We start from the raw sequence: 19528 nt of genomic DNA on the forward strand, positions 1-19528 counted from the left end.
TTTGGGGCCACTGTATAACAATAGCCCTGTGTGTGTCCTGACTCTTGGGCCACCCTGTATAACAATAGCCCTGTGTCCTGACTTTTGGGCCACCCTGTATAACAATAGCCCTGTGTCCTGACTTTTGGGCCACTGTATTACAATAGCCCTGTGGGTGTCCTGACTTTTGGGCCACTGTATAACAATAGCCCTGTGTGTGTCCTGACTCTTGGGCCACCCTGTATAACAATAGCCCTGTGTGTCCTGACTTTTGGGCCACCCTGTATAACAATAGCCCTGTGTGTGTCCTGACTTTTGGGCTACTGTATGACAATAGCCCTGTGTGTTCTGACTTTTGGGCCACTCTGTATAACAATAGCCCTGTGTGTGTCCTGACTTTTGGGCCACCCTGTATAACAGTTACCCTATGGGCCACACCCTGTGTGTATATACACCGTGTACATATACGTTAAAGAAATAAACCCTTCAACTCGGGCTACAAAACGCAACACCGCCGCGTCGTATTTAATGGAAATATCCGAAGTTGACAAGCGATCAATCAGCGAACAGCAGCAGCAGCGGCGGCGGCATGTACACACAGACAAAGGTCCCCCGTGTAGCCTTTACCGGCCCACCACGGTGTAGGCATGGATTCTAATCGCCACCACGTTCCACATCCACCGCGTGGTGGCAACTCGCGATATTCCAGGGTTCCACCCTGCACAGATTCACCCGCCGATCGCTTTTTTGCGACCTCGGAAAAACTTTTAAACATTTTTTTAAAAATTTGTTTACCGGGTAAGGCCCCACTGAGCTATGAGGCTCTCTTTCGGGAGCGACCCGACCACCACAAATGATAGCTCAACGAAGTGGTGGCTTGTCATCATCATCATCGCGTGGAAATGTAGAACAGCCAATTTCTCTAAACGTCTATTCTAAATGCGTGGGGGGGCGGGAATCGGAGGACCCGCAGAAAAATCCACGTGACCACGGGGAGAGATGTGCGCAAACTCCAAATATACAGCAGCAGGCCAGCTGCTGTATTCCTGGAGAGGCAGTTAACATCTCGCCACTGTGGCGCGCACGGTCCACTAGAGGCGCTGTTTGTTGCAATGAACTGCAACAAGCGCGTGCAGGGGTAGCGAGTCGTGACTGTGGCTGCACCGCGACCCTCAACAACACCAACAGGCGGCGGCGGCGGCGTCACCGCGGTGCCTGTCCCAGGTCACGCGAAGTGTCGAAGGCTCTCGCTGCTTGCAGGAGGTCACGGGACAGACAACAGGTGCCACAGGTCGACTGACTTGAGACGACTGGCAGATCACAATTTTAGTATTTCATCAGCTCAAGGCCCTACTTCGCTGATGTGTGGCTCTTTTCCAGAAGCCACCAGGCCACCACAAGTGATAGCCCAACGAAGCGGCTTATCACGCACCAGCTATTGCCCCCCAACCACCCCCCCACCGCCTCCTACTGTGCCTACCGCGACCCTAAGCGACGCTGCGACTCGCATTCGATTCCCGCTCACGCGCCACCAACGGCGTCGACTCGGCCTTAAAGCAAGTACCCAGTTTCGGCGTGCGTGTAAACATCAACAGCGGGAAGACAAAGGCGGACCCCGGGGCACGCTTGCTGGTGGTGGCTGCCCAACCAGGAGCCTCGCGCGCCTGTGCCGGCCTCAATGGGTGCTGCTCGTTTAACAGCACTGGTCCCAACAGCCTGTGCAGGGCTACACGCTGGGGGATCTTTGCCTTCGCGCGCGTGTGTGACGTGCGCGCGTGTGACGTGCGCGCGTGTGACGTGTGTGACGTGCGCGTGTATGACGTGTGTGACGTGTGTGACGTGCGCGTGTGTGACGTGCGCGTGTGTGACGTGTGTGACGTGCGCGTGTGTGACGTGTGTGACGTGCGCGTGTGTGACGTGTGTGACGTGCGCGTGTGTGACGTGTGTGACGTGAGCGTGTGTGACGTGTGCGACGTGTGCGTGTGTGACGTGTGTGACGTGTGCGACGGCCACGGCACGGCTCCGCGTGCGTGCAGTGGAAAAAAAAAGAAACAACCCGTGCCAGGCTGGCTTGGCGGGCCAGTAGTGGATGGGGAAAATAAATAACGGTGCCAGTCACTCAGGCAGTGGTTCTCAACTTTGCGTTTGGCTACTGGAACCTCCCACCTCTTTGTTGAATTTTGTTTCAACTGCCTTGCCTGACCCAACGTGGTTCTGAGGACATAAACGGTACGAATCATGAACGTCAACATTTTTTTCCCCAAATTGTCCATTTTGTAAGGTAAATCCGAACTGGCTGCGAGTAACCGCAAGTGAATTGAAAATAAAAATTAAACGGACGCTCTGCACGCATCATTTGTTCACGCTCGCTAGTTACTCTTAGAAACCGCAGTGTTTACGATCATCAATGCGTTTAGAAAGGTCTTTTACAACGTTCGAGGTTACCGTATGGATTGCAATCTTTACCGCAGTGATTTAATATCGGCAAATTCATACAACGTGATTATTCACCAATGAGTCACTCACGATAAAATTCCACACGTTTATAAATCACCTCGCGTACCCGCTGGGACCATGCCCACGTACCAGAGGGCTACCACACGCACCCGCCTGGTTGAGAACCACTTGCGCTAAGCAGACCGGGGCCACGGTACGAGATTGCCGGCAATCGTTGCCGGCAACTGCGCCGCCAACGATTGCACAACCGCACATCAAAAAAGCAGCGGGCTGCTGTTCCTAATTTTTTCTCGTCCTCTCACGCGGTGGGGGCGGGGGGAGCGGTGAGGGGGTAGAGGGGAGGGGGTAGAGGGATGGGGGTATGAAGCGACATCCGTTTGTATCATCGCGCGCGCTGGCAACAGCCGTCAACGCTGAGGAACTCGCCGCCGCCGCCGCTGCTCCTGCTGCTGCCCACGACGAGAGGGCTTCAAGCAGAGCGAGAGATTTCGTGTCCTGTCGCCGCTCCTCCTCCTCCTTCTCCGTTGAGGGGAGAGCGCGTGGGGGACCGCGGCGAGAAACTCCCGTCGACAAACCGTTGCGCCCGCAGCCCCCATTCTTTTTCCACCGCCGCATCCGAGCTGAGCCGAGGCCGAGTGACGACTGTGCTGGTGGTGCGAGCAACTTGGTTAGGGGGGGTCAGGGTGCAGGCGTGGGGGGTGCGAGGGTGTCGTAGCTCTGGGGTGGAGGCTCGGCGCGTGTGTCTGTGCGTGCGTAGCTCAGGGTCGCGGTGGGCACAGTAGGGGGCCACAGCTGGTGTGCATCTGCCAGTCGTTTCAAGTCAGTCGACCCGCGGCACCACCTGGGGTCTCTGTCCCGTGACCTCCTGCCAGCAGCAGCAGCAGCGATAGCCTTCGACACTTCACGTGTGCACCTGGCCTGGCACAGATCCCTGGGGGTAGCGCCGGAAACGATTCTGGGGGATGACCGTAGCCCCCCAGTGTTGGCGCCCCCCCCCCCCTTCCTCCCCCGCACCCCCACAACTGTGGTGCAGGATGGCCGTCTCACACGGTGAAGAACAAGATGAGCACCAGCAACATCAGGCCGAGCAGCACCAGGATGGCGATCCACTGGCGGCGGTCTGGCGGACACACACGCACACACGCACATGCACACACATGCACACACGCACATGCACACACATGCACACACGCACATGCACACACATGCACACACACGCGGGCACACACACACACATGCACACGCACATGCACACACACACGGGCACACACACACACATGCACACACACGCACATGCACACACCCACAGGCACACACACGCGGGCGTACACACGCGGGCGTACACACACGCACACACACGCGGGCACACACACACACGCGCGCACACACGCGCACACACACGCGGGCACACACACACGCGGGCACACACACACGCGGGCACACACACATGCACATGAACACACACGTGGGCAAACACACGCACATGCACACACACACGCACACACATGCGGGCACACACACACAGACACACGCGCACACACACACAAACACGCACTATCATCATCATCATCATCACTGTCATCGTCACCGCCATCACTATCATCATACTCACCACTACGCACGCTCACCACTCCACACGCTCACCACTCCACACGCTCACCACTCCAAACGCTCACCACTCCAAACGCTCACCACTCCACTCGCTCAACACTCCACTCGCTCAACACTTCACTCGCTCACCACTCCACTCGCTCACCACTCCACTCGCTCACCACTACACACGCTCAACACTCCACTCACTCAACACTCCACTCACTCACCACTCCACTCACTCACCACTCCACTCACTCACCACTCCACTCACTCACCACTCCACTCACTCATCACTCCACTCACTCACCACTCCACTCACTCACCACTCCACTCACTCAACACTCCACTCACTCACCACTCCACTCACTCATCACTCCACTCACTCACCACTCCACTCACTCACCACTCCACTCACTCACCACTCCACTCACTCACCACTCCACTCATCACTCCACTCACTCATCACTCCACTCGCTCACTACTCCACTCGCTCACCACTCCGCACGCTCACCACTCCACACGCTCAACACTCCACTCACTCAACACTCCACTCACTCACCACTCCACTCACTCACCACTCCACTCACTCATCACTCCACTCACTCACCACTCCACTCACTCACCACTCCACTCACTTAACACTCCACTCACTCACCACTCCACTCACTCACCACTCCACTCACTCACCACTCCACTCACTCAACACTCCACTAACTCACCACTCCACTCACTCACCACTCCACTCACTCACCACTCCACTCACTCACCACTCCACTCACTCATCACTCCACTCACTCACCACTCCACTCACTCATCACTCCACTCACTCATCACTCCACTCACTCAGCACTCCACTCACTCATCACTCCACTCATTCAACACTCCACTCACTCATCACTCCACTCACTCACCACTCCACTCAACACTCCACTCACTCATCACTCCACTCGCTCATCACTCCACTCACTCACCACTCCACTCACTCACCACTCCACTCACTCACCACTCCACTCACTCAACACTCCACTAACTCACCACTCCACTCACTCACCACTCCACTCACTCACCACTCCACTCACTCACCACTCCACTCACTCATCACTCCACTCACTCACCACTCCACTCACTCATCACTCCACTCACTCATCACTCCACTCACTCAGCACTCCACTCACTCATCACTCCACTCATTCAACACTCCACTCACTCATCACTCCACTCACTCACCACTCCACTCAACACTCCACTCACTCATCACTCCACTCGCTCATCACTCCACTCGCTCACCACTCCACTCACTCACCACTCCACTCGCTTAACACTCCACTCACTCACCACTCCACTCACTCACCACTCCACTCACTCACCACTCCACTCACTCATCACTCCACTCACTCACCACTCCACTCACTCACCACTCCACTCACTTAACACTCCACTCACCACTCCACTCACTCATCACTCCACTCACTTAACACTTCACTCACTCACCACTCCACTCACTCAACACTCCACTCACTCATCACTCCACTCACTCACCACTCCACTCACTCATCACTCCACTCACTCATCACTCCACTCACTCACCACTCCACTCACTCACCACTCCACTCACTCATCACTCCACTCACTCATCACTCCACTCACTCAGCACTCCACTCACTCACCACTCCACTCACTCACCACTCCCACTCACTCATCACTCCACTCACCGCTCGTCATGCGCGACACCTTAGCGAGCTTCTTGAGCACCCCGTCCATGCGTGAGTGCGTCACCTCGAGCTCCTGGGAGAAGTCACCCAGCATCCTGCAACACAAAGGGCCTCCAGGTAGCCTCAAGTGCCATTAGTGGGAAGCTGCACCTATGAAGGCCCGGCGGGACGGCACGCGAGGTGGTGGGTGGCCAGCAACCACTCCCGCCCGGCCGCCTTTGTCTCCCTTGCGGCGTACACACACAAATAAAGGTCCCCCAGGTAGCATTTAAAATTATGTTGGGGCAACTGCTGCTAACGAGCAGCACCTATGAAAGCCGGCACGGCACACGAAGGGGTGGGTGGCCGGTACCACGCCCGACTGCATCTCTGCTCGCTCAGAGGAGGAGTTGGAGGTGCTACAGCTGAACCTGGCGCTTGCCACTAAGAGGTGGGGCCTTACCATCAGCCCCACCAAAACTAAGCACCTGCCTGGGTATTTTGTGGCACCAAACACACCACCCCTCAGCTCCCCATTGGTGATGGGGCAGTTGTGGAGAGAGTTGAGAGTTTTCCATACCTGGGCAGTGTGCTTATGACCGGCTCCAGTTTGACAGCAGAGGTCTCACTCCGAATCAGTCGAGCGGCATATTTCCATCGACTGCGTAATGTTGTGCTGAAGCTACCTGGTTTGTCGCTCCACACAAAGCTTCGGGTCTTCTCAGCCACGGTCATTCCCTCCCTTCTCTACGCTTGCGAAACGTGGATCCCCCCTAATGGAAAATCTTCGCTGGTTAGAAACATTTAGCCTGACCTGCCTACGATCTATCCTGGGTTTAACCAGGCTGGATTGTGTGAGAGACCTGGACAAAGTCCCATCGGTGAGCTCCTCCGGCTGGCAAGGCTGCGTTGGATGGGCCATGTAGTCCGCATGCCCAGCCACCGCATGCCCAGACACCGCATGCCCAGCCACCGCATGCCCAGCCACCGCATGCCCAGCCACCGCATGCCCAAACAGCTTTTGTTCGGCTGGATAGGGGGGGGGGGCTAAACGGGCACAGCACGGGCTAGAGTAGAAATGGAGTGATGTGGTACAAGGGGATATGGAGTTCAGTAGAATTGCCAATGACCGGTACCAGTGGTGTCAAGATCGGCCTCTGTGGAGGAGGCTCGTGAAGGACGCTGCTACTGGGCAGTTGGAGGCAGTCGCCCTCCAACAACCACGGAGGGCAGAGGAGCGACGCTCACAACAGCGGGCGTTCGACACTTCACGTGGCCTCAAAGTGCACATGGCCTGGCACAGCCGACATGGTGTTGTCTCTCCGTGGGACTCACCGGTCCTGGTCGTCCAGCTCCGTGCCGATGCGCTCCGACATGTGCTTGAGCACCCCCAGACTGCCCGACACCAACTCCAGCTGCTCGTCCTGAGACTGCACAATCAACTGCAAAGACAAAGATCCCCCAAGTAGACTTCATCGGACCGTTGGGGCAAGTGTCGTCAGCGACCAGCAGCACCTATGAAGGCCGGCATGGCAGACGTATGGGCTGGGTAGCCAGCACCACGCCTGGCCGCCTTTGTCTCCCTGGTGGCGATGTTTACACCCCGCAGCAGGTACTCATTTGAGGCTGAGTCGACCTAGGGGAGGCCCATGACCAGTTCAGATAATCGTCACTGGTGTTAGTGGTGGTCGTGAGCGGGAAATCCAACTTGGGTGGCCGGGTTTGTAGCGCAGCGTAGCGCTAACCGCTGCACGTCCACTCCCCACAAGCACGCCAACCGCTCCACTACGCACCGCCTCAATCACTCACTCACCCACTCAGCCAGTCACTCAGTCAGCCACTCACTCACTCATCCACGCAGCCACTCACTCACTCACTCACCCACTCAGCCACTCAGCCAGCCACTCAGCCAGCCACTCACTCACTCACCCACTCAGCCAGCCACTCAGCCAGCCACTCAGCCAGCCACTCACCCACTCACCCGCCCACTCAGCCAGCCACTCAGCCACTCACTCACTCAGCCAGCCACTCAGCCAGCCACTCAGTCAGCCACTCAGTCAGCCACTCACTCAGCCACTCAGCCAGCCACTCAGCCAGCCACTCAGCCAGCCACTCAGCCAGCCACTCACTCACTCACCCGCCCACTCAGCCAGCCACTCAGCCACTCACTCAGCCAGCCACTCAGCCAGCCACTCAGCCAGCCACTCACTCACCCACCCACTCAGCCAGCCACTCAGCCAGCCACTCAGCCGGCTACTCAGCCAGCCACTCCCTCACCCACCCACCCACCCTTGCAAATTAAAATCCTATCCTGGTCTCTTGAGAGCTCTCACCTGAATTTTGATTTAAAGCTTTCGTGACTGCAGTAATTCATATTCTTAGTTTTTTCCGGTAAAGTCACGTTGAAGAGAAACAACAAAATAACAAAATATATATAAAACAATAAAAAATTCTCACGACGTTTCGACCATAACTCAAACGGTCATCATCAGGTGTGTCGGTTTGCATAAATTTATTTCGAAAACGGCATATTTATTTATTTATATATAAAAACATATAACGTTTGCGTCACGCGCAACGATTGGCAGTTTGCCCAGGACTAGTCCATCTATTTTTTTTTTTTGAAAAGAGGAGGGGGGAGACGAAATTTGTTTTTATGTATGCTGTCTGAAAGCCACTGTAAGTGTGAACAATCAATCAAGAACTGAAATGATTTATCAAATCTTTCCAATGATTGCTAAGATAGAATCCATCTTCTCGGTTGAAATTGTCTCTGTGCTTGTATATGTGGATAGCCTCATGAACGAATCTCTCATGGAAGCCAGATGGCTTACAAAGAACCTCCGTCTTGGAAAAGTCAATGGCATGTGAGCCTACTGAATTAGAACAATGATCTGCTACGGCCGAGGTGTTGGTCCTACCGTGTTTAAGGTCTGCTTTATGTTCACGAATGCGGTCCGAGATATGGCGTTTGGTTTCTCCAATGTAACTACTACCACAGAGGCAACTTAGTTTGTAGACACCAGGGTATTGTATGTCCGGAATCACATCTTTTACAGACGGAACCAGATCACGGATTTTATGTAATGTGTTGAAACGGACCTGGATCTTGTGTTTATTCAAGATTTTGGAGATCTTTTTTGTGATCCCAGCAATGTAGGGTAAAGTGATGGTTTTGAAAGGCTCCTCAAGAGGGTTCTTCTTCATGGTTTGAGTGATAGCTTTGCGGATTGTATAGTCGGAGTAACCATTAGCCCTAAGAGCTTGGTGTACGTGCTTGAGTTCACTGCTTATGTGTTCCTGGTCGGATATGCATTGGGCTCTATGATACAGAGTCTTGATGAGAGAATTCTTCTGTGATGGATGGTGGTGGGAATCCGGTTTCAGATAAGCATCCGTATGGGTAGCTTTCCTGTAGACAGAGTGGCTCATTGAACCATCAGGTCTCTTTTTAATTAGGACATCCAAAAAAGGTATCTTACCATCTATTTCGACTTCCATGGTAAATCTGATGGCTGGGTGTATGGAATTGATGTGGTCGAAGAATTGGTCTAGAGCAGGCCGGCCATGTGGCCAGATGACAAAAGTGTCATCCACGTACCTCTTCCATAAGGTTGGGCGCAGAGTGGCAGTCTGGATGGCGTCAGTCTCAAATTTCTCCATGAAAATGTTAGCTATAACTGGAGAAAGGGGGGAGCCCATTGGGGTGCCCTCAGTTTGTTTGTAGAAAGTTCCATTCCAAGTGAAGTATGTATTGGTTAAACAGTGTCTCACCAGGGGGGGTACCTCAGTGTTTAGTCCTTGATGAACCAAGTCTTCAATGATTGCAATGGTGTCAGGTACAGGAACCTTGGTGAATAAGGAAACTACATCAAAACTGACAAGCAGGTCGTCTGGGGACAGGGAAATACCCTTGATTGTTGATACCAGGTGAGTAGAATTTTGTACCGCAGAGGTGGTTTTTCCAGTGAAAGGACGCAGGATTTCAGACAAAAAACGAGCTAGTTTGTAGGTGGGGGAGCTGATAGTAGAGACTATGGGACGAAGAGGTGTATCAACTTTATGTATTTTTGGTAAGCCGTATAATCTTGGTGGCCTGGCAGCAGAAGGTTTCAACGAAAACTGTTTAGATTGATCAATTAATGCGGTTGAATCAGAAATTATTTTGTTGGTTTGTGTGACGAGGCTGTTGGTGGGATCTCTTTTTATTTTTGTATAACTACCATCGTCGAGTAATTCTTTAATTTTGTTGTTGTATTCTATTTTATCCATGATAACAGTAGCATTGCCTTTGTCAGCTGAGAGAACTACAATATCATTCCTCTTTTTTAATTTATATAATTCAAAACGCTCATCTTTGCTGAGGTTGCTAGCTGGCATCTTAGCGTTTTTGAGGGTTGCAGCGATTTCAGATCTTGCTACGTCTGCAGCGATGTGACCCAGGCCCCTGAGAGCAACGTCTACTTGGGCAATTATATCATTAACTGGTATGTGTTTAGGTGTGACTGCAAAGTTTAGACCTTTAGCTAAAACGGATTTCAGACCATCGGAAATAGAACTGTTACTGCGATTAATTACGACTTTATTAACGTCTAACTTTTTGGTGTATGGGTCCGGTCTTTTGTTGAAGAGGAGGTTAAATTTGGAAATCAGGTTTTCCTTACATTTGGTCGACATAGTAGCAGCTGAAGAGGCAGTCATATTGTCTACATGTTCCCAATCCGATGTGGACATTATTGCCGTCAATGATAAGTGTGATTTGTAGAGTGTCTTGTCTAACTGATCTAGTTCTGTGCGTATAAGTCTGATTTTTTCTGAGATAAGAGCTAAGCTAGTTTTGAAAAGAATTCGTTTCGCATTAGAAGAAGTTACAGTAGCAGAGGTGAGTGTAAATGCGATTGGTATTACCCCAGAGTCGCGGCATCTCTTCAGGAAGGTGAGAGACTCGATCAGCTGAGCTTTCTTATCCCGGAGTTTGTTGAACGATCTTAAAGTTATGTGAAAACCCTCCCCGTAGAGGCGATTAAATTTTGATTTAAAGCTTTCGTGACTGCAGTAATTCATATTCTTAGTTTTTTCCGGTAAAGTCACGTTGAAGAGAAACAACAAAATAACAAAATATATATAAAACAATAAAAAAATTCTCACGACGTTTCGACCATAACTCAAACGGTCATCATCAGGTGTGTCGGTTTGCATAAATTTATTTTGAAAACGGCATATTTATTTATTTATATACATAAAAAAATAACGTTTGCGTCACGCGCAACGATTGGCAGTTTGCCCAGGACTAGTCCATCTATTTTTTTTTTTAAAAGAGGAGGAATGGAACTTTCTACAAACAAACTGAGGGCACCCCAATGGGCTCCCCCCTTGCTCCAGTTATAGCTAACATTTTCATGGAGAAATTTGAGACTGACGCCATCCAGACTGCCACTCTGCGCCCAACCTTATGGAAGAGGTACGTGGATGACACTTTTGTCATCTGGCCACATGGCCGGCCTGCTCTAGACCAATTCTTCGACCACATAAATTCCATACACCCAGCCATCAGATTTACCATGGAAGTCGAAATAGATGGCAAGATACCTTTTTTGGATGTCCTAATTAAAAAGAGACCTGATGGTTCAATGAGCCACTGTCTACAGGAAAGCTACCCATACGGATGCTTATCTGAAACCGGATTCCCACCACCATCCCTCACAGAAGAATTCTCTCATCAAGACTCTGTATCATAGAGCCCAATGCATATCCGACCAGGAACACATAAGCAGTGAACTCAAGCACGTACACCAAGCTCTTAGGGCTAATGGTTACTCCGACTATACAATCCGCAAAGCTATCACTCAAACCATGAAGAAGAACCCTCTTGAGGAGCCTTTCAAAACCATCACTTTACCCTACATTGCTGGGATCACAAAAAAGATCTCCAAAATCTTGAATAAACACAAGATCCAGGTCCGTTTCAACACATTACATAAAATCCGTGATCTGGTTCCGTCTGTAAAAGATGTGATTCCGGACATACAATACCCTGGTGTCTACAAACTAAGTTGCCTCTGTGGTAGTAGTTACATTGGAGAAACCAAACGCCATATCTCGGACCGCATTCGTGAACATAAAGCAGACCTTAAACACGGTAGGACCAACACCTCGGCCGTAGCAGATCATTGTTCTAATTCAGTAGGCTCACATGCCATTGACTTTTCCAAGACGGAGGTTCTTTGTAAGCCATCTGGCTTCCATGAGAGATTCGTTCATGAGGCTATCCACATATACAAGCACAGAGACAATTTCAACCGAGAAGATGGATTCTATCTTAGCAATCATTGGAAAGATTTGATAAATCATTTCAGTTCTTGATTGATTGTTCACACTTACAGTGGCTTTCAGACAGCATACATAAAAACAAATTTCGTCTCCCCCCTCCTCTTTTCAAAAAAAAAAATAGATGGACTAGTCCTGGGCAAACTGCCAATCGTTGCGCGTGACGCAAACGTTATTTTTAATATATATATATATAAATAAATATGCCGTTTTCAAAATAAATTTATGCAAACCGACACACCTGATGATGACCGTTTGAGTTATGGTCGAAACGTCGTGAGAATTTTTTTATTGTTTTATATATATTTTGTTATTTTGTTGTTTCTCTTCAACGTGACTTTACCGGAAAAAAACTAAGAATATAGCTCTCACCTGCTTAAGTAAAATTAAATTGAACTCACTCGCCCACCATTTCACCAAACCACCCACTCATACAATCACTCCCACACTCACCTACTCACTCATTCACTCACCCACCCAGCCATTCATTCACCCACTCACCCACCATCTCATCAACCCACCCACTCATTCACTCACCCACCATCTCACCAACCCACTCATGCAATCACTCCCACAATCACCTACTCACTCACTCATTCCCTCACCCACCCACTCATTCACTCACCCACCATCTCACCAACCCACCCACTCATTCACTCACCCACCATCTCACCAACCCACCCACTCATACAATCACTCCCACACTCACCTACTCACTCATTCACTCACCCACCCACCCAACCATTCATTCACCCACTCACCCACCATCTCACTAACCCAATCAACTCGTGAATTCACTCCCACACTCACCTACTGACTCATTCACTCACTGACCCACAATCTCACTCACCTACTCACTCATTCACTCACCCAACCACCCATTCGCCCATCACCTCACTCACTCATTCACCCACCCACTCACTCGCCCACCCTAGCGAACGAGACCCTTATATCCCGGTCCATTGATCCCTCTCTCTCTCCCTCTCTCTCTCTCCCCGCCAGGGCAGCTGGGACACACGCGAGGACCTCCCCACCTGCTGCTGGGCGTGGGTGTCGGCGATGTACCGCGAGTTCTCCAGATCCATCTCCTGCTCCAGCCGCCCGTACCTCCCTCCGGGGCCTCCACGGCTTCCTCCTACGCCCAGCGATCCACCTCCCAGCAGCGACTGGCAAACGCGCACACAGCAACGCCGACGACAACAACAGTCACAACGACAGAAACACCCCACCGCTCTTGACACTGTTGCCTGGCTTGACCACCTGAATGTGAAATTGTCTTTGTTGCCCTGCAGCTACGTCAGCAGCCGTACGAAAGAAGAAGAAGAAGCCGCAATGACAACAGCTTACCCACGGGTAGAAGGGACTGAGATGGAACAGATGGAGTTTAGTCCACGCACGGGTAGAAGGGAGTGAGATGGAACAGATGGAGAATAGTCCTCCCACGTGGTAGAAGGAAGTGAGATGGAACAGATGGAGATTAGTCCACACACGTGGTAGAAGGGAGTGAGATGGAACAGATGGAGATTAGTCCACCCACGGGTATAAGTGAGTGAGATGGAAGAGATGGAGATTAGTCCACACACGGGTAGAAGGGACTGAGATGGAAGAGATGGAGTTTAGTCCACGCACGGGTAGAAGGGATTGAGATGGAACAGATGGAGAATAGTCCACCAACGTGGTATAAGGGACTGAGATGGAACAGATGGAGATTAGTCCACCCACGGGTAGAAGGGAGTGAGATGGAACAGATGGAGATTAGTCCACCCACGTGGTAGAAGGGACTGAGATGGAACAGATGGAGATTAGTCCACCCACGGGTAGAAGGGAGTGAGATGGAACAGATGGAGATTAGTCCACCCACGTGGTAGAAGGGAGTGAGATGGAACAGATGGAGATTAGTCCACACACGTGGTAGAAGGGACTGAGATGGAACAGATGGAGATTAGTCCACCCACGGGTAGAAGGGAGTGAGATGGAACAGATGGAGATTAGTCCACCCACGTGGTAGAAGGGACTGAGATGGAACAGATGGAGATTAGTCCACCCACGGGTAGAAGGGAGTGAGATGGAACAGATGGAGATTAGTCCACCCACGTGGTAGAAGGGAGTGAGATGGAACAGATGGAGATTAGTCCACCCACGTGGTAGAAGGGACTGAGATGGAACAGATGGAGATTAGTCCACACACGGGTAGAAGGGAGTGAGATGGAACAGATGGAGATTAGTCCACACACGTGGTAGAAGGGAGTGAGATGGAACAGATGGAGATTAGTCCACACACGTGGTAGAAGGGAGTGAGATGGAACAGATGGAGAATAGTCCACACACGTGGTAGAAGGGAGTGAGATGGAACAGATGGGGATTAGTCCACACACGTGGTAGAAGGGAGTGAGATGGAACAGATGGAGATTAGTCCTCCCACTTGGTAGAAGGGAGTGAGATGGAACAGATGGAGATTAGTCCACACACGTGGTAGAAGGGAGTGAGATGGAACAGATGGAGATTAGTCCACACACGTGGTAGAAGGAAGTGAGATGGAACAGATGGAGATTAGTCCACCCATGGGTAGAAAGGTCTGAGATGGAACAGATGGAGATTAGTCCACCCACGGGTATAAGTGAGTGAGATGGAACAGATGGAGATTAGTCCACACACGGGTAGAAGGGAGTGAGATGGAACAGATGGAGATTAGTCCACACACGGTGTAGAAGGGAGTGAGATGGAACAGATGGCGATTAGTCCACACACGGTGTAGAAGGGAGTGAGATGGAACAGATGGAGATTAGTCCACACACGTGGTAGAAGGGAGTGAGATGGAACAGATGGAGATTACTGCACACACGTAGTAGAAGGGAGTGAGATGGAACAGATGGAGATTAGTCCTCCCACTTGGTAGAAGGGAGTGAGATGGAACAGATGGAGATTAGTCCACCCACTTGGTAGAAGGGAGTGAGATGGAACAGATGGAGATTAGTCCACACACGTGGTAGAAGGGAGTGAGATGGAACAGATGGAGATTAGTCCACACACGTAGTAGAAGGGAGTGAGATGGAACAGATGGAGATTAGTGCACACACGTGGTAGAAGGGAGTGAGATGGAACAGATGGAGATGAGTCCACACACGTGGTAGAAGGGAGTGAGATGGAACAGATGGAGATTAGTCCACACACGTGCTATAAGGGAGTGAGATGGAACAGATGGAGATTAGTCCACACACGTGTTAGAAGGGAGTGAGATGAAACAGATGGAGATTAGTCCACACACGTGGTAGAAGGGACTGAGATGGAACAGATGGAGATTAGTCCACCCACGGGTAGAAGGGAGTGAGATGGAACAGATGGAGATTAGTCCACCCACGTGGTAGAAGGGACTGAGATGGAACAGATGGAGATTAGTCCACCCACGGGTAGAAGGGAGTGAGATGGAACAGATGGAGATTAGTCCACCCACGTGGTAGAAGGGAGTGAGATGGAACAGATGGAGATTAGTCCACCCACGTGGTAGAAGGGACTGAGATGGAACAGATGGAGATTAGTCCACACACGGGTAGAAGGGAGTGAGATGGAACAGATGGAGATTAGTCCACACACGTGGTAGAAGGGAGTGAGATGGAACAGATGGAGATTAGTCCACACACGTGGTAGAAGGGAGTGAGATGGAACAGATGGAGATTAGTCCTCCCACTTGGTAGAAGGGAGTGAGATGGAACAGATGGAGATTAGTCCACACACGTGGTAGAAGGGAGTGAGATGGAACAGATGGAGATTAGTCCACACACGTGGTAGAAGGAAGTGAGATGGAACAGATGGAGATTAGTCCACCCATGGGTAGAAAGGTCTGAGATGGAACAGATGGAGATTAGTCCACCCACGGGTATAAGTGAGTGAGATGGAACAGATGGAGATTAGTCCACACACGGGTAGAAGGGAGTGAGATGGAACAGATGGAGATTAGTCCACACACGGTGTAGAAGGGAGTGAGATGGAACAGATGGCGATTAGTCCACACACGGTGTAGAAGGGAGTGAGATGGAACAGATGGAGATTAGTCCACACACGTGGTAGAAGGGAGTGAGATGGAACAGATGGAGATTACTGCACACACGTAGTAGAAGGGAGTGAGATGGAACAGATGGAGATTAGTCCTCCCACTTGGTAGAAGGGAGTGAGATGGAACAGATGGAGATTAGTCCACCCACTTGGTAGAAGGGAGTGAGATGGAACAGATGGAGATTAGTCCACACACGTGGTAGAAGGGAGTGAGATGGAACAGATGGAGATTAGTCCACACATGTAGTAGAAGGGAGTGAGATGGAACAGATGGAGATTAGTGCACACACGTGGTAGAAGGGATTGAGATGGAACAGATGGAGATGAGTCCACACACGTGGTAGAAGGGAGTGAGATGGAACAGATGGAGATTAGTCCACACACGTGCTAGAAGGGAGTGAGATGGAACAGATGGAGATTAGTCCACACACGTGTTAGAAGGGAGTGAGATGGAACAGATGGAGATTAGTCCACCCACGTGGTAGAAGGGAGTGAGATGGAACAGATGGAGATTAGTTCACCCACGTGGGGGCGCGTGACCCCCGACTGACCTTGCGGCTCTTCCCCTCCTCGCCGGCCACCGCGCGGGGGCTGGCCATGTCGTCCTTCATCTCCTGCGGACGACGCAGCGACAGCGCCCTCAGGGAGGGCGGCAGAGAGGGGGCATCACTGTGTGGGCCCCACTAAGCCTCGCACGCGGCAAGGTGACAAGAGTGTGTTACCAGCACGCGTATGTGTGTGTGACGCGCGCTTGTGTGACGCGCGTATGTGTGTGTGACGCGCGCTTGTGTGACGCGCGTATGTGTGTGTGACGCGCGCTTGTGTGACGCGCGTATGTGTGTGTGTAACACGTACGTGTGGGTGCGTGCGTGTGACACGTGTGTGTGTGTAACAAGTGTGTGTCACACGTGTGTGTATCACGTGTGTGTGCGTGTGTGACTCGTGTGTGTGTGTAACAAGTGTGTGTAACACGTGTGTGCGTGTGTGTGACGCGTGCGTGTGTGTGTAACACGTGTGTGCGTGTGTGACGCGTGTGTGCGTGTGTGACGCGTGTGTGCGTGTGTAACAAGTGTGTGTGTGTGCGTGTGTGACGCGTGTGTGCGTGTGTGACGCGTGTGTGTGTGTAACAAGTGTGTGTGTGTGTGTGCGTGTGTGACGCGTGAACGTGCCTTGACGCTCTGCCTGGTGCGAGCGATGAACGCTTTTCGATCGCCCAGCTCAGAGGAGTCCATCTTGAACTTGCGAGGGTTGGTCTCCACGATGCGTGGACGCCGATAGGAAAAACAAACGCAGCTCCACGCAGCGAAGACATCCTCACCACACGGAGACCTCACCACCCGGAGACCTCACCACCCGGAGACCTCACCACCCGGAGACCTCACCACACGGAGAACTCACCACACACAGAACTCACCACACGGAGACCTCACCACACGGAGAACTCACCACACGGAGAACTCACCACACACAGAGACCTCACCACACAGAACTCATCACACGGAGACCTCACCACACAGAACTCACCACACGGAGACCTCACCACACACAGACCTCACCACACAGAGACCTCACCACACGGAGGCCTCACCACACGGAGACCTCACCACACGGAGACCTCACCACACAGAGACCTCACCACACGGAGACCTCACCACACAGAACTCACCACACGGAGACCTCACCACACGGAGACCTCACCACACACAGAACTCACCACACAGAGACCTCACCACACACAGATCTCACCACACAGAGACCTCACCACACAGAGACCTCACCACACAGAGACCTCACCACACACAGATCTCACCACACAGAGACCTCACCACACAGAGACCTCACCACACACAGAACTCACCACACAGAACTCACCACACAGAGACCTCACCACACAGAACTCACCACACGGAGACCTCACCACACGGAGACCTCACCACACGGAGACCTCACCACACAGAGACCTCACCACACAGAACTCACCACACAGAGACCTCACCACACAGAGACCTCACCACACAGAACTCACCACACAGAGACCTCACCACACAGAGACCTCACCACACAGAGACCTCACCACACAGAACTCACCACACAGAGACCTCACCACACAGAACTCACCACACAGAGACCTCACCACACAGAGACCTCACCACACAGAACTCACCACCCAGAGACCTCACCACACAGAACTCACCACCCAGAGACCTCACCACCCAGAGACCTCACCACACAGAACTCACCACACAGACCTCACCACACAGAGACCTCACCACACAGAGACCTCACCACACAGAGACCTCACCACACAGAACTCACCACACAGAGACCTCACCACACAAAGACCTCACCACACAGAGACCTCACCACACAGAGACCTCACCACATAGAGACCTCACAACACAGAGACCTCACCACCTAGAACTCACCACACAGACCTCACCACACTGAGACCTCACCACACAGAGACCTCACCACACAGAACTCACCACACAGAGACCTCACCACACGGAGACCTCACCACACGGAGACCTCACCACACAGAGACCTCACCACACAGAACTCACCACACAGACCTCACCACACAGAGACCTCACCACACAGAGACCTCACCACACAGAGACCTCACCACACAGAACTCACCACACAGAGACCTCACCACACAAAGACCTCACCACACAGAGACCTCACCACACAGAGACCTCACCACATAGAGACCTCACAACACAGAGACCTCACCACCTAGAACTCACCACACAGACCTCACCACACTGAGACCTCACCACACAGAGACCTCACCACACAGAACTCACCACACAGAGACCTCACGACACAGAGACCTCACCACACAGAGACCTCACCACACAGAGACCTCACCACACAGAACTCACCACACAGAGACCTCACCACACAAAGACCTCACCACACAGAGACCTCACCACACAGAGACCTCACCACACAGAGACCTCACCACACAGAGACCTCACCACACAGAGACCTCACCACACAGAACTCACCACACAGAGACCTCACCACACAAAGACCTCACCACACAGAGACCTCACCACACAGAGACCTCACCACATAGAACTCACCACACAGAGACCTCACCACATAGAGACCTCACAACACAGAGACCTCACCACCTAGAACTCACCACAGAGACCTCACCACACAGAGACCTCACCACACAGAGACCTCACCACACAGACACCTCACCACACAGAACTCACCACACAGAACTCAGCACACAGACCCCACCACACGGAGACCTCACCACACAGAGACCTCACCACACAGAGACCTCACCACACAGAGACCTCACCACACAGAGACCTCACCACACAGAGACCTCACCACATAGAGACCTCACCACACAGAGACCTCACCACCTAGAACTCACCACAGAGACCTCACCACACAGAGACCTCACC

General features: G+C 51.9%; 1 protein-coding gene across 2 annotated transcripts in view; it reads right to left on the minus strand.

Annotated features, from left to right (window-relative positions):
* Positions 1-476: 476 nt before the first annotated feature.
* LOC116957398 (syntaxin-6-like) overlaps positions 477-19528 on the minus strand; it is a 36180-nt gene continuing 17128 nt past the window's right edge. For both annotated transcript variants that reach the window (XM_076056132.1, XM_032979517.2), the window contains 6 exons: positions 17267-17361; positions 16649-16711; positions 13082-13213; positions 7056-7162; positions 5742-5836; positions 477-3556 (listed from right to left, as the gene is read on the minus strand). In XM_076056132.1, the coding sequence (XP_075912247.1) occupies positions 3480-3556; positions 5742-5836; positions 7056-7162; positions 13082-13213; positions 16649-16711; positions 17267-17361 (569 nt within the window). In that variant the 3' untranslated portion in view covers positions 477-3479. The remainder of the gene's footprint in view (positions 3557-5741; positions 5837-7055; positions 7163-13081; positions 13214-16648; positions 16712-17266; positions 17362-19528) is intronic.

Source organism: Petromyzon marinus, chromosome 74 (assembly GCF_048934315.1).
Source record: "Petromyzon marinus isolate PM22_M1 ecotype Great Lakes invasive population chromosome 74, UKy_Petmar_22M1.pri1.0, whole genome shotgun sequence".
In the NCBI taxonomy this organism is placed as follows: domain Eukaryota; kingdom Metazoa; phylum Chordata; class Hyperoartia; order Petromyzontiformes; family Petromyzontidae; genus Petromyzon; species Petromyzon marinus.